Raw genomic sequence first — 23,767 nt, forward strand, 5'->3', positions numbered from 1 at the left:
CACTGCACAATTTTTTCCAATAAATGACGAATCTTGTTATTAACATTGGAAGGAAGATTACTTTAGCGCGTCCATTAACATAATCTATGAAAATATTAGATTGGTAGAGTGTCCTTATCAACAATGTATGAAAATATGAATAATAATTACACTATGAGTTGTGACAATCTAAAATACAACATAGCACCAAGTTAGTTATCATAAATGATTGGGGATAATATTCACAAAACAAAAGCTTTATAGAAAAGAGGACTCTGCATGCACAAGAGCAAGTGATGTTTAACAATTTCCAATAGTGAATCTTAAACATTTTTGCATTTATTTAAAGCAAAGGACATTAAATTACTAATTTAGATAAAGAAATTAATTTTCATCATTTTTTCATGAGAAATAATTGATTTAGTATTTCATTGACATTTTTTACCTTTTCTTTAACTTGAAGTAGTGAAACAAAATTTTTTCGTCAATATATCAATGATTAATACCTAGTGAACTGGTATATTCTGAAAGAAAATACTTAGCTTTAATGCTGGAAGGTTCTAATATTCACTTGCTCTCATTCGTGCATAGTTCCCTTTGCCCCAATATGCAATATTTTATTTGTAAATAGCACCAATATCTAGTTATTTAGGATAATCACAGTTTTTTTTACAAATCTTTTTTTTATAAATTGCTTTTAAATGGAAGAAGGGTTAGGTACTATAATAGAAAAGTCAGAAAGGTAATTTTTCTCACAAATTCTGTAATAAACTGTGTAAATTCTATATTTGACATTTTATAGATAAATAAGTTTATTTTTGTGAATCAGAAAACTTCATATTCCGACATTAGTACTAACCATATAATAAAGTAATAGTTATTTACTGCATCGTATTATAGACAGCTTTACATGATTTTTAAGTATGGCTGGGGACCATTTCTATACCAGGAGATATTGCCTGTTTTTTTTATGTCATTGAACAAACATACATAACGTACATGACATAAAATCTGTAAATGAATGTGATATTCTTTGTCTGTGTTATTCTGGTGAAACTTTGGTCATCCAAATCTGGAGGAACCAGCCATGCTTCTACCAAAACTGTAAAACATTGCAGAACCGGACTCTCCTTTCAACCAGAGATAAAGGGATAAATAAATGTGTTAAAGATCTATAATTGGATTCATTTGTAATGTTAAAGAATGCTTTAAACATAATGGAGGCTTATAGGAAGAGAGTTAGACAGAAATAGTTCTTGCAAATGTCTTGCAATCAGTAAAAGGTCTTGTTTAAATTGTTATCAACTATTCCCGAGGTATAAATAAACAGAAAAATACTATTCCCCTTGCAAATAAAAGCGAGATGGAAAATAAAAACATAAAGACAATAGAAATAAACAGTACTAAAGGAAAAACAGAAAGAAACATAGAAAGTGTAAGTTAAAATAATAAGATACAAAATTACAGAATGTTAAATAAGAGATAAATTATAGAAACTATAGAAATAAAGAGAAAAAAACATATAAAAATTATTTACGATTACAATTTATCGCAGAAGAAGAGTAAGGAAAGGTTTTGAAAATCCAGTTTAATTCTCAAAATATAATAAGATTTTGCCATTTATTTATCGCTTTATCCTTGCCTTTTCCCCAGCTACCAAAAGGGATGACTATAGCCGTTGCATTATCTTCACAACAATATAACAATGCCTAAAAATGTAAAAGAAAATAAATAATATTCAAAATTCCAATTAATTCGAATCTATCATTGCTAATTGAAATAAGTTATAATGAAAAACCTCAATTATGAAATGATTAAACAAGAACTACTTTAACCTAGCTAGACATAACAAATTCAACTCGGAACAGTTGCAAACTTAAAGACCAATATTGTAAACTAACGGTTAGGCCATTAAAGATCAGTAAAATAAAATAGCCTTAAACCAAATGAAGACTTTACGACAATAGACTAAAATCTCCCTGTGACCTTTGAGAAGCTATCTTAAAAGAACTTATCAGCGGTGGGCGATGGTGGACGGACAAACAAACACATTACTACTTCATAAAATTTTAAGTATAGAAAGCGTTAACCAACTGATAAATGCATGGCCTCTTCTTGCAACACTTAATCCAGCATATTTACTTTACATTGTCTAAATCATTGTCTAACCTGGTTTGCAAGAAAATTATAGATTTTACATGCTTGACTCTGCACTGGATACCCACAACAATAATATGTGTCACCTGATCAACTAATCTGGCTGCGCCCTCGGAAGCATTTTCACATCTGTTTATACAATCCACAACCTCTTGATCCTGATAACCATTTATTTATTTATTTGTGTCACCTTTTTCACCCATCTGTTTCTTCCTATTATATGTACTTAAATTCATTAAATTTAAGGTTTAACATGTTTAAAGTAATAAACTAAAGTTTTTTATTGCTATGTCAATGAATTCTTAAATATCAAAGAATAATAAATGAATAAATGTGTTTATTAATTTGATATAGATAAAATATGTATAATATATATGTATGTAAATCTGTTTTTATGCTTTAAATATCATATTACATGCGGTATTACCAAAGTATGTATTATACAGTAAAGGTGTTAATTATCAATACATATAAAATAAAATATATAATATCATTAAAGGCTTTTTATTTAATTGAATTTTTATGAATATGAATATTGGTTTTATGAAGTAACATTTGAAGAATCAAAATCTACAAGTTTATTTTCTGTATTTTCTTCCACAACATTCATTTCAGTAGCAGGAGTATCATTTGTAGCTGAAGAAACATCAACTAAAAGATTTTCTGATGTTTCAGCTAAATTGTCCACTACATCTACTTTCTCTGTGATATTAGAATCTTCTTTTGGTGCTTCATTTGACGGAGTTTCAGTTGGTATTTCAACACTGCTGTTTATCTCATCCTCTTGCAAACTATTTGCTTCTATAGTTTCAGATTTTTCATTAGAAGCTTCAAGATTAATGTTTGATTCTCCAAATTCATTTTCAACTTCTATTGAGGTATCTACTAATACTTCAGTTTCAATAAGGGGATTTTCAGCAGTTGCTTGAGGAGTTTTTGGTTCTAGTTCACTCAAAGGATTTACAAATTCAGCATGAGGTGGTATAGAATCTTTTACAACATTTTCAGTACTTTCATTGGCTTCAATTACTTTAGAAGCTTCTTCTAAAACTTCTTCCTTTCTGACATCAATAATGGAGTCTTCAAGAGATTGTTGATTTGCAATAAAGTTTGAAACACCAAGAGGGTCAGTTTCATTTGTGACAGTATTTTCATCATTCTTAACTTCATCAGTTTCAACTGTTACAAGATTATCCACTTCAATAACAGACTCTATATTTTCCGACTCCACGTTCACCTCTTTACTTTCTTCAATAAAAGCAACAGGGTTCTCAATTCCTTTGCCCTTGCCTTCAATAACAATCTGAACACCATCGGTAACATTGGTGGGAGGAGCAGTTGGTACAATATCAAGTTGAAATAAAGGATTTTCAAATGAATTTTTAATTGATTCTTTTTTGGAACATTTATCAAACATCACTGCATGATCTTCAATATCAGTTGGTTTGTCATTTTCAACAGAAGTAACATTTTCTTCAACCTTATTAGTTGATGTACTTAAATCAACAGTGCCTTCAGGAGCAGTGTTATTAAACCTTGCATAACCCTGGAACTCGTTATGATGTGCTACTATTTCATTTTCAACACTGAAACATTTTTAAAAGTTATTCATGGATTAAAGCAGGGCTAGGAAAGATTTCTGAGGAAAAATAATACATTTGACTGAAAAGTAGAGTATACCAATATGACAAAAGCAAACATTATATTTCATTTTCATCTGCAACCTGTTAATTTTTATGCTACTTAAAATCTCTGGCTTTCCTGTCACACGTCCTTAGCTAAATTTGCCTCTAAAGATACAAATTGGAATAACTTCATGCCTGAATTGGGACATTTGTTGCTGTAATTCTTGCAGCCTTGCCACTGACTTTGGTCGATTCCAAGCTTGGTGCAGGAGGAAGGTAGACATTAAAATGATAAACAGGACTCCCACGAATATGCCGGATGTTTGTGCTGATGTGTAGCCAGCTAGTTTACCTGTGCATGGGAGCGGTTTAATTTTTTTTGAAAAAGAAAGTTTAATAGAATCACAATCAAATGTTATGTACAAGTCATAAAACACAAATAAAATTGATTAAACTCTTCCCTGATTCGAGCACACTAACATCAAGGTGATCTCTAAGTTCTAACATGACGTAATCTGCCAGTTTTCTTGTGTTCATAATTGTCAGAGTCAGATTGCCGTTTACTGGCTTTGGTATGACTACAACCTAATATAAAATAATGAAGTGAGATAATAGAAAAAGAGCGCGAAAACATCCTTAAATATTTTTTTTACTATTCTCGATTTTACGTAGAGTTCAACACAACATATACATCAACGCAACATAGACATATTTGAAATATAAAAAAAACATTTAAAGTGCCACTAGAGGGCTATAGGGCTCGTAGCCGCTGGTAGAATATAGAGGATGAAATCCCGCTTTTCAAAAAAAAACACATTAGATTCAGGAAAAAAAAAGGTAAAATAACTATCATTTAATATAAGACAATCAAATCCTTTTCATAGTTTAATTTTTGCTTTAAGTCAAAACCTTGTATGCGCGCTCTCTCACTGAAGGTACATTGTAATACAGTAATAGACAAGTGGTAAAGCTTTTGGGAATATATAGCTAGGTATACATTTAGGAACTAAGTATTAATAATTTTCAAACCTGTGTTAAGGTTGGGTCAACTCTTGTGACGTGGTAATGATGTTCACCGCTGTCACTGCTACCAAGATGCATTGATACAATGTTACGAAGTGAATTTGGAAATCTAAAAATAAGATCCAGAATTATTATTTAAGAAAATAAAAATATATAATATCCGGTAAATTCCTGGGCTGCTTTATGCTATTTTGTTTGTTGGGAATGTATCAACTTCACAATGAAAACAAATACCGCCCATTTGAGATGACAACATCCATTAACATGACACATAAAAAATCTGCGATGTCAATGCAAACTTTTAGAAAACAGTTATAGAGTAGCTAATAAGCTATTCTATTGTATATATCAATAATACTAAAATAGCACAAGATTTGAATAAAAAAAGTAATAAAATTCAATTGAGACCTTCACAGTAACAATATCAAATAAAGTCGAAAACACATTTTTATTAAATTGTAGAGTAGCTGGGATCCAACTATAGATGACCCACCTTGTCTTGCCAGGTTTAAGCCTGAGTTCAATGATTGATCCGCAAAGGTTCCAGCAGCAGTGGCCATGAGGTTTCAATGGGGATGAACAGCCTCCGTAAACACACTTAGGTCTGACGTCAATCAGGGATAAAAGGATGATTCTTGAGCTGCAAGATCTTTTAGAGGCACCTACAATGTCAGAGAGCAAAATCATCCCTAATCTCTTATTAAATATTTTCAGACGGTTGTTTTTGCAAAGGTGAAAAAATTAAAATATTAGTTTAATATTAATCAATAACTTTTGTACAAACATTATGCATATCTAACAAATTATTCATTGCTTTCTCTTTCTAGATCAAGTTTCTTTTTATCCCTGCCTGGCATATTGACAAATGATGTCTGAATTTGCTTCATTGCCACACAAGCAGCCACCAGGATCCATGCATGAATTGCCTGTACATTTTTAGAACCTTTATGATTTTAAATCTAAGGGATACATGGATGGGATAATCAGCATTTAATTAATCTTTCTCCAACTAACACATGTGAAATTATGATTTTGGGAGCTAGTACAAAATTAAAGGTTTTTTTGAACAATAATATTTTATATGACATTGTCTTTTTTCACAATGAATACCAAATTGTTGCATTTTTTACTATTTTAAGACGAAATTCTGTCTTTGGGAGTTATCAAATATTTATAAAGTTTATGTGTCTTCAATTTTCTCCATTAACATGTTTAGTCTTTTACCATTTACTTGTTTTAAAATTTTGTCTTTAATACCTACTGTTATTTTAAAGGGTCTTTTCCTGTAATTTGTAAGGGCTGTGTGAAATTAAACATCTTCTTGCCAACTCTGGAATTGAGAATAGCCCGCCAATCTTCAGCTGCCAAACTTTGTCCAGCCAGGGACAAGTGACCAACATTAGTTATTCCCTCGTGCAAGGATATCTAGAAAAAAATTAAACATTATTTGAACAAGGATGACAACATCTATAATTAAACACACTTAAGCACAACCAGAACCTAAGTTGTAACTAACTATCCTAAACATTTTTAAAATCATACAAAACTGAGTAACATATATGAAAAATTTCCTCTATTTGGTGTCTTATGGACGGAAGGACACACGGACAATTAGAATTATAGAGTAGCTTCGCTACTAAAAACAGCAAATGTATATAATGCTTTTAAAAAAGGATAATGTCAGAAAAAAAACTATTCTGATTTTGTGCTATAATTATTTTAGTAATTACAACTTATTAGGAACGTCAAAAAACGAACAATTTCAGACTCTACCTTAAAAGTTTGACCTCTAGGAAACAAAGCCTGATCAGTAGCACAAGGTATCCTGTGTGTGTGAGGAACAGGACTTGGCAGACTTGTATCATGCCAGCTATCAGGATCCAGCCAGGAACTGTACCTGGCACCAACATAATACGCTGGTTTGTCTTTCCTATAAGTATACAAATGTTAAATTTCTGTACAATTATTCCAGAATTTTTTATTTAGTTAGGTATTTATTCAAAGTTCCATTTTATCAATTCTTACTTGCACTTATCTGGAATGTAGGGGTGTTGTCGACCACTCCCAGGGGCAATAAATCCACTAACAGTTGTCTGCTCGTTATTATTGACATCTCCACCAATGAGAATATCACCTCCTCCATCCGATAAGATTAGTTCAGCACCTTTATCATGTATAAAGGATAAGTAAATAATTTATATTAGTGATTTTTCTATCATTTTATTAATATAAAAGAATACATAGGTAGTAGGTGAAAGATTCTATGCTGCTTACATGATAAAATATAAATATTGGGATTAGAATAATTTATTTTAGCATTGTCCCACAATCCTTATAGAAATTCTAAAAATATTAATATTACTTATCCTGATATACCCTTGCCTTCGTCAAGATACACGCTGCCGGAGAAAGAAAAATTGGCGGGAAGAAAAACAACTTCATCGGGAGGAAAGACGACATCTTGTCCAGGACACGGAGCTTCACCTTACAGAATACATTGTTGACCAAATAGAAGGTTATAGGAATTAAAAACTTAAACAAAAATAGTATAATAAAAATGTATAAATGAAATAGAAAATATCATTTTAGCTAGAGATTTTTTATAATAACACATTCAATATTCAACTGAGCTGGATCTTTAAATCGTTTTTATGGTGCGCTGAATCGGGGCGATTCCGAGGTGAACCGTAAGTGCGCTGGTGGTGAGCCACAGCGCACCTATAAAACATTGATTTTTAAAAGATTTTCGGCGCGGTGTTTTTAGATCGCTTGCGCACTCACTAAAATATCGATCCGCGCCAGTACAACTTTATTACTTAAGGCGTGTCAGTAAGGTATTTTATATAAAATGTCGTGTCAGTATGGTATTTTATATAAAACATTAATATATAATTTATTTTAAAAATAACTATAAAAATGTTTTCTCGATAGTTTTGCAATAAAATATTAAAGTAATTAAAAAAATATCCATTCCCATATAAACAACCCCTTAAATAGTGGATGTAAATATTCATTTATATCCCTGGTATGATTTTAGAAGATTTTTAATTTTTTTTGGAAGATTTTATAATTTTTATTAATTACCAAAAGAAAGAAAAATTATACCAGGGAAATAAAATGAAATTTAAAAACCAAAATTAAACCACATTTTACTAGCATAAAAATGAGTTTTTGTTTAAATGAGAATGATATTCCTGTCCAGTTTTTTGTTTAGGAATGAATATTTCTTACTCTCGTGAATAAATGATGACCTATCGGTCCATCATTTATTCCCTCGGGTAAGAAATATTCATTCCTAAACAAAAAACTGGACAGGAATACCCCATTTATTGCATATGATTCACCCCGATTTGAACCGTCAATGCCACTCAGTCGCGCCGGTACCGCGCCACTGCCCGATTCAAATCGCCCATGCAAATTCGATTTAAAGATTGGTATTTAATAATTTGATGGTGCGCTAAATGAATCGCCCCGGTTTAAATCACCTATAAACGATTTAAAGATCAAGCTCTGGTCACAATTTAACTTGTAAATTTTGGCAACCATGCCAAACCTGAGCGCCAATTGTCGCCATTTTTAATATCTGTACTTATCCGCCATTTTCTTGTGTAACTTTGGCTATGATTTAAACCTGATTTTTATTAACAATGCTTTGTTTATAAACATGTTGTTGATTACTTATGTATATATTTAAAGTCATCTATTTCATTTGTATTTTCAATTCATACTACATCATTTTCAAATTTCTTTTATTGATCTTACTAACGACTGTGTTCTCTATTTCAAAGAAGCTTTATAGGGCATGGGGAAGTTGGAGCTATGTTCTCTAAAAATTTTAAGCTGTTTCTAAAGCTAGAGGTGTAGCAACTAGTTTTCTTTTTGAAAAAAAGGTAAAAAGTGCTAATTAATGGTTTTTTTTATTGCAAAAAAAGTATTACCTTTTTTTGGGAAAGTTTTTAAATACAGAAGTTAATAAATGCTGTACTAAAAAAGAATAATTATTAAGCATTGCATTCCTAATGTAAATATGATAAGAACTCTCCACATATTATAACATTGATATCACACAACAACTATGCCCATATAGATCAAACTACAGATAATTTCGCACCAGATAAAAAGTGGGAGTTTTAAATTACATGATTTGATAACAATTATAGGTCACTGTGGGCTACAATTGAATCAAGACAAAAGTAAGTGCCGAGGCCTGGGACCTATGTAGGGTGAAAATAGACATAAATCCTTGATGATTCCAGGTGGAGACAAAATATTTCAGCGGGGTCTTTTGGTTTTTTTTCAATTTTAAGTTCTGGAAAAAAATTGAAAAAAATATGAAAATCTTTAATAAAAAACAAACAAAAAATAATTTTCAATATTTTTTGTCACAAAAAGATACAAACAACTTATATAAATACTATAAGCTTTAAAAAAATCACAATTTTCAAATTTAGACTTTCAATAAAAAGATTTGTAGAAAAAACCTAACAACAAATTCTAACATATTTCTGATCAACATAGCAATAAAACATCTTTTGCAAAATCTTTATCATTAAAAATAAATAGCACTTACTAAAGACTTTTTTTCATTTAAACTTATACTTTTCACATTAATTAACTTTAAAGATTGAATTTTTTAAAAAGAAAGGTTGCGTGATTTTTTTATTCATAATTAATTGCCTAATTTTGAGATTCAGATAAAAAACTTTACTACTTTATATTAATTGATAATCTACTAGCAGCGGCTACGCCTCTAGAGGCATATGAGGCCCTTGGGTTGGGGGGGAAGTCGAACCCCCCTTACAATTACAGTTTTTTTTTAATGAAAAAGTTAAAAACATTTATTTTTGAGAGTTAATTCTCTTGGGATAGTGATGGTACCCTTCCCCAAAATAGTAATAAACCTTACCAGGACATATAAGAAGCTACCATGTAAAGGAGAACCATATTGGTTCAGTGGTTAGTGAGATCCCTTGGTGCACAAAGACTCACATAGAACCTGTTACTTTATTATAAAGATACATATATACACAGAAACTCTACAATCAGAGTATGTCTGTTTGTTCATCCGTCTGTATAAAAACAATACAGAATATATTTATTTTGCTAAAGCGGCTACGCCCTTAGAGGCCTTTAGGGGCACTTAAGAGGGAAAGAAGGGGTTGAATTCAACAACTATATTTTTATTTTAGGCTTAAAAAGGAAAAGTTTTGTTTGTGTGTTGTGGTCCTTTTTTAAGGGGCGATTTCTCTTCTCTTTCTCAAAAAAAGCTTATGAACCTTCCAAGGACCAATGAGAAGCTACATAGTAAAGTAAAAAAAGAACCATATTAGTTCTTAAGCATCAGAAAGATGGACAAACAGACATCAATCTATTTTGTATCATAAATAGTGCTTTAAAGCAGTGAGAGAAAGATCATCTGGAAAAAAAAAATTTCCTATCGTTTAAAAGTTATATCCCTGTATAAAAAAGATAGGATGTCTGTGTGTTTTTTCTGTCTGTGCCTAAAGTTCTTGCTAACCACTGGACCAATTTAGTTCTTCTTTATTGACCTATCTTTTAGACTGATAGGATCAACATATTAAGGAGTAGTTTAGTGTCTATTAATCCTTATATAAAAGTAACAGTTTCTGTGTCTGTCTGTTTGTGTGTGTGTGTGTGTGAGGGTGTCTGTCGGTACCGAAGATTCTTTGTAACCGCTTAACTGATGTAGTTCTCCTTTTGGTTCCAGCTTTTCATGGTCCTGAGAAGTTTTGAGTTTAGAAAAAAATGAGTTCCTACCCAACATTTAAAAAAAAACTTTTTCTTTTACATACTATAACTGAAAGTAGGGGAGGGGTCAACTTCCCCCCACTTATCAAGGGCCCCTAGATGCCTCTAGGGGCAAAACCGCTAGTGATAAAATAATTTTTATCTTGAATTTTGATTAAATTGTTCTTTTTCCATTTAATAAAATATAATTGTAATTATCAACCTCAAAGAATATCCAGAATTAGGTAATTGGATTTAACAAGGGAAAAAGACAACATCCATAATTAGTGAAGCTCTTAAGTACAAATAAAGAAAATAGCAAGTGTAATATACAGATGCAAAGATATATTAATCAGAGCGAGATGGGACAATGGACTGTTTATTACACTAGTCCCCATAGTTTAATATAGCAATTTGTTATTCGTTGCCTTAACTACTTAGGGGACTTGTTGCGATTTTTGTTTGGTTGGATTATTAAATTAAGTGCCCAACGTTTCAACCATTAACTGAAACATACAGAAGGGTTATCCATGTATCATATTTGGGAATGTAAATCAATTTAGCGGTCATTGTCTTATCCCTTTAGATCCCTGAATAGTAATTAACAATGATCAATGGTTCTTTTTTTTTCTATGTAGCTTCTCATTGGTTCTTGGAAGTTTTATAACTTTTTTTGGGAGGGTACCTCCACCATCCTAGGAGAAATCACCCCCTAAAAAAGGACCCCATTTCACACACAAAAAATAACTTTTTCTTTTTAAGTCTAAAATAAAAATCTAGTTGTAGAATTCAACCACTTCTTCCCCTCTCAAGTGCCCCTAAAGGCCTCTAGGGGCGTAGCCGCTAGTACCAAATAAATATATTCTGTAATATTTTTATACAGACGGATGAACAAACAGACATACTCTGATTGTAGAGTTTCTGTGTATATATGTATCTTTATAATAAAGTAACAGGTTCTATGTGAGTCTTTGTGCACCAAGGGATCTCACTAACCACTGAACCAATATGGTTCTCCTTTACATGGTAGCTTCTTATATGTCCTGGTAAGGTTTATTACTATTTTGGGGAAGGGTACCATCACTATCCCAAGAGAATTAACTCTCAAAAATAAATGTTTTTTACTTTTTCATTAAAAAAACTGTAATTGTAAGGGGGGGGTTCGTCTTCCCCCCCAACCTAAGGGCCTCATATGCCTCTAGAGGCGTAGCCGCTGCTAGTAGAGTATCCCATGATATAAAGCAGTAAAGTTTTTTATCTGAATCTCAAAATTAGGCAATTAATTATGAATAAAAAAATCACGCAACCTTTCTTTTTAAAAAAATCAATTTTTAAAGTTAATTAATGTGAAAAGTATAAGTTTAAATGAAAAAAAGTCTTTAGTAAGTGCTATTTATTTTTGATGATAAAGATTTTGCAAAAGATGTTTTATTGCTATGTTGATCAGAAATATGTTAGAATTTGTTGTTAGGTTTTTTCTACAAATCTTTTTATTGAAAGTCTAAATTTGAAAATTGTGATTTTTTTAAAGCTTATAGTATTTATATAAGTTGTTTGTATCTTTTTGTGACAAAAAATATTGAAAATTATTTTTTGTTTGTTTTTTATTAAAGATTTTCATATTTTTTTCAATTTTTTTTCAGAACTTAAAATTGAAAAAAAACCAAAAGACCCCGCTGAAATATTTTGTCTCCACCTGGAATCATCAAGGATTTATGTCTATTTTCACCCTACATAGGTCCCAGGGCTCGGCACTTACTTTTGTCTTGATTCAATTGTAGCCCACAGTGAGGTATAACACATTCATTATTTATAATAATAAGGAATAGAGACAAACATTATAAAATAAAAGTAAAACATGATATGGTTACTGTTATTTCAATTCTTTTGAATCATAAAAAATTACGTGTACAATAATTTTAAAGTAAAGTTTTAAAGCTAAGTGCAAAAGATTTAAAAGTGTAAAAAAAATACACCAAAAACACGAAATTTTGAATCTAATTATTTGTTTCTTTATATAATGTAATAAGCAAATTCGGAATTAATACAGAATAATTATAAAGATATACTCATATGTAGAGAAAATATAGATATAGAATACTCATACGTACATACATTTTAAAAATATCTAAAACACACAAAATTGTATTAAAATACTTAAAAATAGTTGAAAGACACAAATAAATAAATTAAGTTCCTGCATAACAAAGTTTATTCCATCTGTGGTCAAAACTAAAAATCCATCTTTTCCATGCTTTATTTTAACCTAAAAAGTTTATGACATAATTGCTCTAAAAAAGTCATCATTAAATTATGTAATACAGGATGGACGTCACCGGGGTTAGTAACACCCCGAATTTTTTAACCCTATTGAGATTTATGGCCACAACTTTCCTAAAAAGTCACTGACAACATACTTTAAATCAGAGTTAGACAAAATAACCCACAATATTTAAAGGTAAACAAGAGGGAACTTGGTAGTTCTTCAATATTACTAAGCAGTACCCAAAATCAGCTGAAATTACGCATTGTTTTTATCGAATTAATTTCTTCAGTTGTTGGTACCATATAACTCTAACCTGTTTGATATCTGGTTCACAAATGACTCCCGTTTCCTTTAATTCTAGATCTCCAATTGATCTAGACATGCATAACCGACCATTGACAAGGCACCGACCAATTGAGTCAGAAGTCACATTACCCCCACTATCTATAAAGAAAATAAATCTTTTTTAATACTCCAGAGAATAAGATAATTGATATTATAAACTAGAATTTTTTTTTCAAAAACATGCTGGCATCTATTTCCGTAATTTTCACAGATTGAGTACTATAAGAATAGAATCAAGTTAAACTAATTCTGACCTAAAATTCTCTTTTTCTCTTCAGGATCAGAGGCACAATGATCTCGTGTTAATCTTCTTGCTTTATTATCCCTGAAATAAATGTATAAATATAAAAGATCTATAATCATGATAACTAACTGGATCCATTATTGGGTTCCTTTTTCGTCTGCTAGCAAATTGCTTTCTGCTCTTATGTAGCGACTTAGTTGTATTAATATTTCCGACGCTATTGGCTGTTATTCAAATACCCAGTTGAATGTTAGCACAGAGTCCACATTGTAGGGACATACAGTAATTTTAACATTTCCCCTCTATTGTTTTACTTTAATGTCCCTTAAAATAAACAAGAATAATCATATTGTAAACAAGGATGTAACAATGCACGTAATGATCTCGTGTTAATCTTCTTGCTTTAAAACAAGTAAAATAATTTTGCTGTATAGAACTTTATGTGTATAACGTTAAAAAAGTACCATGATATTGGCTATTAACATTAGAATATATGAAGATGATAGGATGAAATAAAAATTTCGAGACAAAATAGAAATCAATTTATTTAAAGTGAAAATAGGAAAGTGTGGGGTGGGGGAGTTGGTTTCATAACACGACATACCAGCAATTTATTTTGAGTGGTCTCCCTTAGTTTTAGAAATAATCGAATTAAAGCAAAATAAAATTGCTGGTATGTCCTGTTGCGAATGGTAGATTATAAAAAGCTGCTGTGCTTTAAAGAGAGTCTTAAATGTTTTCTCATAAAGCATTTTAGATCTGTAGGACGATCCTAACATGACAAAATTACCGACCAAAGCTATCTGCCATGCATTGATGAACGTACGGACATACTTAAAAATGATAAAAAGGTAATCATTGAATTCTAACCTGTACAAAATTGCTCTACTATCTCCACAATGTCCAATATACATCATATAATTATTTTGTATCAAACACACAGTAGCTGTTGTGCCTAAAAAAAAGGGGGGTTTATCACGTAATTAAGACAATTTTAAGGGATAAGACAATGGACGATAAATTTATCCCCATGATGATAAATAAAACTAACCCTTCTCTAGATTAAAATTATTAATGGTAAAGTTTGGACAATAGGAGCTAGTTTGGAAACAATTAGTCAAAGTTCAATAGCATCCAAAGTTATTAAGAGAACGAAACTTTGGGTACCATTGTAATTTACAATCCAATATTCTCTCACTCCCAAACTTAGCATATTTTGTTATATTAAGTGACTTCTAACTTTTCAACAACAAAAAAATGTATTTGATTTTTGCCTGTCCAGAGACCACCTGGAGGCCTACAGCTCCTGAACCTGGAAACATATCCAAAAACTCTTAAAACTTAAGAAAAGGGGGGGGGGGTAAAATGTGGTGACTCGTGCCACGACATACCAGCAATTTTATTTTGGGTGCTACTCCCTTAGTTTTAGAGATAATTGGATAAAATCTTTTGGGCTGGGTCAGTAATTACCCCAACTAGAGGTATCTTTCAAAAAAAACGGCGGCGGGACCGCCGCTCCCGCCGCCACCAAAAATTTTTTTTTTTTGCATTTCTCGCCGAATTAGGCAATTTGGAATCATTTGAGACCATGTTATTTTTTTCAAAAATTTTTCCCCTTACAAGCAGCCCTGCGGGGGGACTTAGTCATTTTTTTCAAATTCTCGTATATCAAGGTATATCTTAAATACAGTACTTCTCCTGTGATTTTGAAGATATTGAAACAAAATCTTTTTAGGTTGGTAAGTAAAAAATATTTGAATTAAGAAAACGGCGGCGGGACCGCCGCTCCCACCGTCCGCCGCCGTTTTACGCCGCCAACAAAAAAATTTTTTTTTTGCATTTCTCGCAAATATTTATTACTGACCCATCAAAAAAGATTTTATTCCAATATCTTCAAAAGCACAGGAGAAGTACTGAATTTAAGATATACCTTGATATACGAGAATTTGAAAAAAATGACTAAGTCCCCCCGCAGGGCTGCTTGTAAGGGGAAAAATTTTTGAAAAAAATAACATGGTCTCAAATGATTCCAAATTGCCTAATTCGGCGAGAAATGCAAAAAAAAATTTTTTTTGTTGGCGGCGTAAAACGGCGGCGGACGGCGGAGCGGCGGTCCCGCCGCCGTTTTCTTAATTCAAATATTTTTTACTTACCAACCTAAAAAGATTTTGTTTCAATATCTTCAAAATCACAGGAGAAGTACTGTATTTAAGATATACCTTGATATACGAGAATTTGAAAAAAATGACTAAGTCCCCCCGCAGGGTTGCTTGTAAGGGGAAAAATTTTTGAAAAAAATAACATGGTCTCAAATGATTCCAAATTGCCTAATTCGGCGAGAAATGCAAAAAAAAAAAAAATTTTGGTGGCGGCGGAAAACGGCGGCGGGCGGCGGGAGCGGCGGTCCCGCCGCCGTTTTTTTTGAAAGATACCTCTAGTTGGGGTAATTACTGACCCAGCCCAAAAGATTTTATCCAATTATCTCTAAAACTAAGGGAGTAGCACCCAAAATAAAATTGCTGGTATGTCGTGGCACGAGTCACCACATTTTACCCCCCCCCCCCTTTATCATATAAGAATGATTTTATCTCTAATAACCTATCCTATCAGTCCAAAGATAAAGCCTATACTCACTATTTACGAAAATGTGTCAAAACTCACCCCTCCCTCTCTTATAAACACAGAAAAAACAGACGTAGACACACATTAGCAAAAATAGTAACTAGAATTAGTATAATATTGACCTGAGGAAAATTGTTCATTTTTGTGTTCCTTCTTGCTATTAAACCATCGGGCAAATGATTTATTTACTTCGAAAAATGATTTTTCCAAAACCTAAATAATTACAACTTGCAGTTGCTATTAATTGCTATGTCAGATGTGCGACATTAATAGTTAAAGTTGGAGGGAATGTCTTGGCCCTATAACAGGCGCGGGGCAACTCATTATCATGCAAAGTTAAGACTTCCACACAAAGGTCATGCAATCAAAGATTTTATTGTCTGTTACTTAGCCTGATAGCCAGAATTTTTGGATATATAAGGATAGATTGGCTCCTTTAGTTCTTGGTTATGAACCTGACGTTATAGTATAATTGTTGTTGTTGTAGCCATGATTCTCTGAAGTTAGGACTCAGATGCACACGGAGACTGGAAGTGAGAATCCTTTGGCCAATCTTAGATTGGTAAGCTTCGCGCACAGCTGATTGTATTCTATGTTACATTACAAGCCGACCCGCAACTCTCGTGGAAGCTACTCAAGTATTACATCACCCTGGCCTAGAGTTTTGGCAGGTGTTCCATATTAAGCCACCCTAATTAATGGCACTCTCATACGAGGAGCATGGATGAGGGAAAGCATGGTTAGAGCTGCTTGATTTGTAGAATCCTAACTTCCTACAAATCTCCCCCCTTACAACCCTAGGGCATCTTGGGGAAGGTTGCGTAATCATAATCTGACAAATTGCGACAGCATTTGTCAACCAAGTGCAAAGTCTATGTGGGGACTTGAACTCGGTTTCTCCCAACCACAGCGTAGTGCGCTAACCACTACACTATGGGACACCCTTTAGTATAATGAACAGCAGGCTCGCCAGTACGAGATAATTGAAAGGGAAACAAATTAAGCTAATACATTATAATTATTATTTGAGTTATTTTTAATCTTTTCGTCCAACAAGAATTAAAATGGTCGTTTTACCACTATCCAACCCCTTTTTTATTTTATTCTAATTAAAATGAAATAAAGTCTTACTTTGGTTAATGAAGTTTCTCTTGCCATAAAATGAGTGATATAAGTATGAAAATGATCTTTACAGTATTCTGCGCACTTGGTACCACCGTGGCCGTCAAACACTAAAAAATAGAATTTGTTGGTTTAATTCAAAAAGCTTTTGTACATGGCAAATGTGTACGTCGGTCGATTTATTTATTATGTCTTGATGCTATACAGATGGCAAAAAAAGAAAAAAACAGAAAAATCAATACTCGGCAGCTGCGACAAAGCCTAAAATTTAAACCCAATTGGATGCTTTGAAAAATCTTTTAAAAGTGAGATTGTCTTGTTTCGATCAGGATTAGACTTTCAGCTAGGTTTTTTAATTGTGAAAGGTTTGCTTCTCTGAGGCTTACAGGTAGCTGACACGCGACTGCCGATCAAATAACACAGTACTCAAAACCAAAAACCAATAGATTACAATTTTACTAAAAGGACTAACATACATTTACGAATGTAGGCAGCTTTGCCAAGAAAAGATAATATTACCTGCACAATAAACTAAATCTGATTGCAAACGTTTTACTACAAATCTATCTTCTTGATATGTTCTTCGACCTACAATAATAAATACATTTAATTCGTAGTTTTAAGGGGCTTAATTGTAAAAATTTTACATTGAAAAAAGGGCTTTCTGCACGTTTAAATATAAAAATCTAGAAAACAAATGAGGTATGTTTAAAAATGCTCTAGGACTAGGTCTTTTTTGTATGAATAAAAGGAGGTGGCACTCAAAAAAGACACCCTAGGGAACAGAGGAGCTAAAAAGTAATGAGGGTAAAAGATATCAATTTTTAGGAAGCAGAATGTGTAATCAAAAAAAATGTTGTTCACCTTGATTAGTAAAAGTTCCGATCATATTAAGATCAATATCAGGGACAATGGTTCCTGTCTTTAAACTTGCATCCTCGTCTATTTGGACATCTATACGCGTGTCCCAAGTACCTAGAAAATAAACTTGTGTATATCCTAGATCATATTTAGATATAAGTAATTTTAGGCAATTCTGATATAGGCTTTCTTTGAGATAAACTTGTGTATATCCTAGTTCATATTTAGATATCTGTAGCTTAAGGCATTTCTGTGATAGGCTTTCTTTGAGATGATTTTTTTGAGATAGGCGTTTTTATAAATACCTAGTCGTTTTCTGAGGTAGGCGTTTTCTGAGACAAGCGTTTTTAAGATAAAAATTAGAAATTTTAAAATAGAATTTTATGATAAAGGGAACTATCCAGTATCCACGAACAAGAGATTCTAAGCACCTTCCAGCATTGATCCATAGTATTTTTTTGTGAATACACTAGGTTTATGTTTAATATTTGGTTTATCAACTAAAAGTTCGGTTTTACCTTGGTTTTATATGAAAAAACTTTGAAAAGTAAATCGTTTTTTTTTATGCAATATCATCAAATGCTTTGTTGAGTTCAAAGAACAAAATAAAATGACACGGCAGAAAATCATCAAACGCTAGGTATAAATTGCAAAAGTACTTTAATCAAACTCACTCTGGTCTATTTGAGGGGTTTAGTGGAAATTTGGTATAGCTTTAATCAAATTTAAATATTTACACTTCTACCAGTCCGAATTCATTAAAATAAAAAGTTATGAGTAATATATTACACTAGGCAACTTTTTAAAGTTGGTCATGTATAGGTGCGTGCACAGGAATGTGATTGGGGGGTAACCAAAAAGGGGTGATTTTTAAAATACAATTTTTGTTACTGCTCTGTTATTTTTAAAGATAATTGAACCAAATTTTTTCCCTGAATCAAATACTACCCTCGGTAAACGATTATTAATAAATAATAGGGATTTCCCGCCGAAACCGCCGTCTACCGCCGAATTCCGCCGTGTTATTTGCTACCTCCTTTGGCTGTTTGGAGTCAATAGAAAAGATTGATATATTTGAATAAAAGTATTATAATACACCTTTTTCTATCCACTTACAACTGCTTTTTAATATTTATTATTTACTTAAGAGGGGTTAGGTCTTTTTAAACTTAAAGAAAATGAATATTGAGACTGGATAACCAAGCTTCCTATTAAAGATATTGATTAATTTTTTTTGTAAACTATCTTAAAGGGTGAGCAAAAAAAAATGCGTACCTTTTTAAAATTGAAATTGCGCGGCTTGTGTTAATAGTAGAAAAATGTTACGCATATCGTTAGAACCATTAGGAAGTCTATTTTTTGGAAATATAAAAACGATTCCTGTGCTACGTATAGTTTAGGAGCTATGTGGTAAAATGTCCCAACTGGCTTAAAACTAGACTTGCGAGTAAATCATTAAAGATTAAAGCATACAAAAAAATATGTACCTTTTTAAAGTTGAGATTGCGCGGCTTGTGTTAATAGTAGAAAAACGTTATGCATATCGTTAGAACCGCTATGAAGTCTATTTGTTGGAAATATAAGAACCATTACTGTGCAACTTATAGTTTAGGAGCTACGTAGAAGAATGTCCCAACTGACTTAAAACTTGACTTGAGAGTAAATCATTAAAGATAAAAAAAAGTGTGTGCAAAAATGCATACATTTTTAAAATTCAAACTGCTCGGCTTGTGTGAATAGTAGAAAAATGCTATGTATATCGATAGAACCGTCATAAGCTCTATTTTTTGGAAATATAAGTACGATTTTTGTGCTATTTTTAATTTAGGAGCTGTATTGATAAATGTGAGAAAAGTGGAAAAATTTCATCTTTAATGATTTACTCGCAAGTCAAGTTTTAATTCAGTGGGGACATTCTACCACATAGCTCATAAATTATACGTAGCACAGGAATCGTTTTTATATTTCCAAAAAATAGACTTCATAGCGGTTCTAATGGTATGCATAACGTTTTTCTACTATTAACACAAGCTGAGCAACTAGAATTTTTAAAAATGTACGTATTTTTATTTGCATACCCTTTACTTTAATCTTTAATGATTTACTCGCAAGTCAAGTTTTAAGCCAGTTGGGACATTTTAACACGTACCTCCCCAACTATACGTAGCAGAGGAATCGTTCTTATATTTCCAAAAAATAGACTTTATAGCGGTTCTAATGGTATGCATAACGTTTTTCTACTATTAACACAATCCGCGCAATTTCAATTTCAAAAAGGTACGCATTTTTTTTGCTCACCCTATATGTGTATTTTTCTATCTGTATAGTCTACCATTATAAGTACCTATTTAAATTTAGTACTGTCCCTCAAGGGCCTACAGGGGCCAACACCACCACCCCCCCCCCCCCCTTTCTACTACCAAACCAGAAGTGAAAATTTTACTTCTGTTTTTAAAGGTATCAGACTGAGTTTTAAAGGAGAAAAGTATTCTTATAACTCAACTAAATATTTTTTTGAATATATCTAACCTAAAATAAGATGACCATCATAAAATTGATAACAAAAAAACTTTAATTCATTTTAGAACATTAAAGAAAAATCGGTAGACCAAGTAATAGACTAAAACAGTATTTACCAGCCAAATCATAACATAAAAATGCTTTGTATCTTACAAAAAAAAGACAGAAGAAACGAACACATTTACTCTTTGAAATCTTAATGTTCTTAGAGTTTTACAGACAGATGAGGGGACTAAATGAACTAAAGAGTAGATGCTTGTTGGTGAGCTTAATCATCACAAAAAAATCAGCTTTCTTACAAAATAAAACTGCGTAGTAGATCAAATTTTCCCTACAGATATATGATGTCTGTAAGAGAATTAACGACAAACCGACGGACCAAATAAATCTAACAATAGATGGTTGTTTGTACAGATAATGTTCATAAAATGATTTTCTTTCAACCGTCTTGAGTCATAGCAAAGAAATTCACGACGTTTACATATCGATTCATACAGACTGACGGACTTTGCGAATTTGAAAGTAGCCACGCTACTACAAAATTTATTTTTGCACTTTCCTTCTAAGGACTAGAGTTGCAAACACCTTCCCTAAACACTAAAACCAAAAAAGAAATGACCTATATGCAACAAATGTTTTTTTTTTCAAATCTGCGGGCGGCGGATTTTTTTGCAGGTATTGCGGATAAGTCGCGATTTTCCTTTAAAATTATTGTTTCTCATGTAATTACTGATTAATTTTAAAAAGTTTTACTCAATTATCTTTAATAGTAATGGAATAACAGAGAAATTAAGTTTGCTGTTATGATTTGTAATCCCCCCCCCCCCCAAATTTAGGTTTTACAGGCAATTTTCAGATTAAAATTTTTTAAAGTTGCGCTACCGACCCCACTCTGGAAACTTAACTAAAAGTTGTATTATATTCTCAAAATTTAGAATCATATATGGTTTGGTATGGGGTCGGTAGCGCAACTAGGAGTAAAATGACGAAAACTAATTTTTTTGCTAAATTTTTCAGTAAAAAAATTACGAAAATTATTTCATAAATTTACTTTCAAAGCATAAAATTAACACTTATAAGGTAAAATATATAGTAAAAATGTTTTTATTCATTGATTTGGTGTATACATTTGTAAAGAATGTGAACGAAATTAGTTTTTAATAGATATTTATGCAAAAAAAAATTATTTTTCATATCTAGGTAGAAAATAAAAAGTAGATTTTTGACCTTCAAAAAATATTGATTTGACCCAACTTTGAAGTAAAAAAAAACTTAGTTCCAAACGTTATTTTTTCTTTTCCTTGTCGATTATGCATGACCTGGGGTATGTAAATCAATAATATCAAGTTAAAATAAGAAAATTTGACCATGACTTTTTGGCCAAATTTCCACCCTTAGACCGTTGTGAAACTCTTTACAACTTTACACGTTACTAAATATACATCAAACTATATTAAAATAATATACTTTTGTGTCAAAGCTTTAAAAAAACAGTTTAAACTCATCAAAACACTTGATGAAATTGCACCAAAAAATGCTTTACTTTTCAAAGTTTTTTCATATAAAACCATGATTAAGTTAAACCTAACTTTTTAGTCAATAAACCAAATATTAAACCTAAACCTAAAAATACTATGCATCAATGCTGGAAGGTGCTTAGAATCACTTGCTCTCGTTCGTGGATAGTTCTTTTTAACTATTTAAATATCTCGAATAATAGTTACTTACCAAAAGTATCAAAATCTCTACTTCTATTTCGTCTACTTAATGATTTCTTTCTTTCAGTTTCTAAAGAATCCAAGTGACTATCGACATACACAGAAAGTTGTCTACATTTCAAAATAGTCTTGTCTACTATATAAGTTTAAACTAGGGTTGGCAATACGTATCCGGATTCGGAATCCGCCCAATTTTGGAATCCGAATCCGTTTTTCAATAGCGGATTCGGATTCTTAATTGGTAGGCTAAAATTAGTCTTAATTGGTAGGCTAAAATTAGCGTCTTAAGTTCTTTCAGCTCCCGCTTTTTGAAGGCAAAGATTATCATCATTATAAATAAAATCCTTTAAAATCTGGTTCGATTCTCGGAAGTGAATTATAGAGAACACCAAGAAAATTAATTTTTAGGACATATGTAGCACTTAATTTTTAAAAAAAGCTTTTTAAAATATTGTTAGAATCCGGAATCCGCCAAAAATAAGAATCCGGAATATGCGGGAATCCGCCATTTTTGTTGACAGATTCTTGTAAGAATCCGAATCCGGTCCAAAAATTTGACGGATTGCCATCCCTAGTTTAAACTTTGGAATACTATCGAAAGCTAAAAATGTTTTCTTTTTGCTTTAATATTGATTACGTTTTTTTTATCGAAAAATTAATGTTTTTTTTTATCGCATCGTATCATAAACAGCTTTCCGCTAATTATATTATAAGATTAAAACCAGCTTTGTTAGTCCCAAGGAGCCGATGGTACGGGCTAACAAAACTGGTATTAATTTTATGATTTATTTTATTATTCGTGAAAAATTGTCTATAAAACGATGCTATACATGATTTTTCAGAATAGCAGAGAACCGTTTCTAATCCAGCGGATATTGATCGGTTTCGAAGCCATACTGGAAAAAAATTTTATTTAATGTGGCTTTTCTGTTAAAAGTTTTTGATTCAATCCGTCGAAAACTCTTTATACATAGGCAAGATATATTCCTTGATATCAAATTTTGATTGTTAATAAATAGATGTTGGCTATTGCGATTCCATTCCGTTCCTTTCTGTGAACTTCTAATCATAAGATACACTTTTGTTAACCAATCTAAATTGTTTGGTTATCCATAACCAAAGAAAACCATAATGTGATGAAATTGGAGTAAAGATGTAAAAGAAATGTGTTTTGGTTAAAAAACCATATATAACAGGCCTACATGACTTAAGGTTGGAGTTCATTTTCTATCTTGTTAAAAGTTGTGGGACAAAAAGCCCGCCAAAAAGCCCTAATAATATTACTTTATAGCTTAAAATATTACTCTGAATTTAATCAGAATTTTTGTCCATGGTAAAACTTGATGCAATATGTAAGAGACTCCACTAAAATGATGACGAAATAAAAGGTTCTAAATTAAGGAGACAGGGTGTATAATATTGATCTTCATATTTCACGAATTCTCTCGACTTTTGAATTCAATTATAGAGTGTATCATCCCTGGAAAGCAGAACCCCCTCCCTCTGACCCAACTGTAAAAATTTTCTTAACATTTCA

The 23,767-nt window shown here is 31.9% G+C and overlaps 2 protein-coding genes and 1 long non-coding RNA gene across 3 annotated transcripts; all 3 read right to left on the reverse strand.

The window, feature by feature from the left end:
• Nucleotides 1-113: 113 nt before the first annotated feature.
• Nucleotides 114-23,767, reverse strand: LOC145314322 (protein phosphatase 1K, mitochondrial-like). Its single transcript, XM_080154192.1, has 14 exons — nt 23,711-23,767; nt 23,218-23,292; nt 22,241-22,341; nt 17,996-18,106; nt 17,651-17,719; nt 17,141-17,241; nt 16,132-16,222; nt 14,258-14,342; nt 13,398-13,468; nt 13,112-13,242; nt 12,728-12,798; nt 2,223-2,292; nt 1,622-1,688; nt 114-1,109 (listed from the first exon to the last, which is right to left on the reverse strand). Exons 1-14 carry the CDS (start codon nt 23,761-23,763, stop codon nt 1,042-1,044), a joined length of 1,164 nt encoding a protein of 387 aa, XP_080010318.1. The 5' UTR covers nt 23,764-23,767; the 3' UTR covers nt 114-1,041.
• On the reverse strand, nt 2,406-4,164 carry LOC145314323 (uncharacterized). Its single transcript, XM_080154194.1, has 2 exons — nt 3,957-4,164; nt 2,406-3,722 (listed from the first exon to the last, which is right to left on the reverse strand). The coding sequence occupies exons 1-2, from the start codon at nt 4,043-4,045 to the stop codon at nt 2,678-2,680; spliced, it is 1,134 nt and encodes a 377-aa protein (XP_080010320.1). The 5' UTR covers nt 4,046-4,164; the 3' UTR covers nt 2,406-2,677.
• On the reverse strand, nt 6,070-8,466 carry LOC145315269 (uncharacterized). The gene is made up of 5 exons (XR_013878001.1): nt 8,338-8,466; nt 7,167-7,268; nt 6,810-6,948; nt 6,558-6,714; nt 6,070-6,209 (listed from the first exon to the last, which is right to left on the reverse strand). It is a non-coding gene; the product is annotated as an uncharacterized LOC145315269 (long non-coding RNA).

This window comes from Acartia tonsa, chromosome 3, assembly GCF_053477335.1.
Source record: "Acartia tonsa isolate MP-2025a chromosome 3, ASM5347733v1, whole genome shotgun sequence".
In the NCBI taxonomy this organism is placed as follows: Eukaryota; Metazoa; Arthropoda; class Copepoda; order Calanoida; family Acartiidae; genus Acartia; species Acartia tonsa.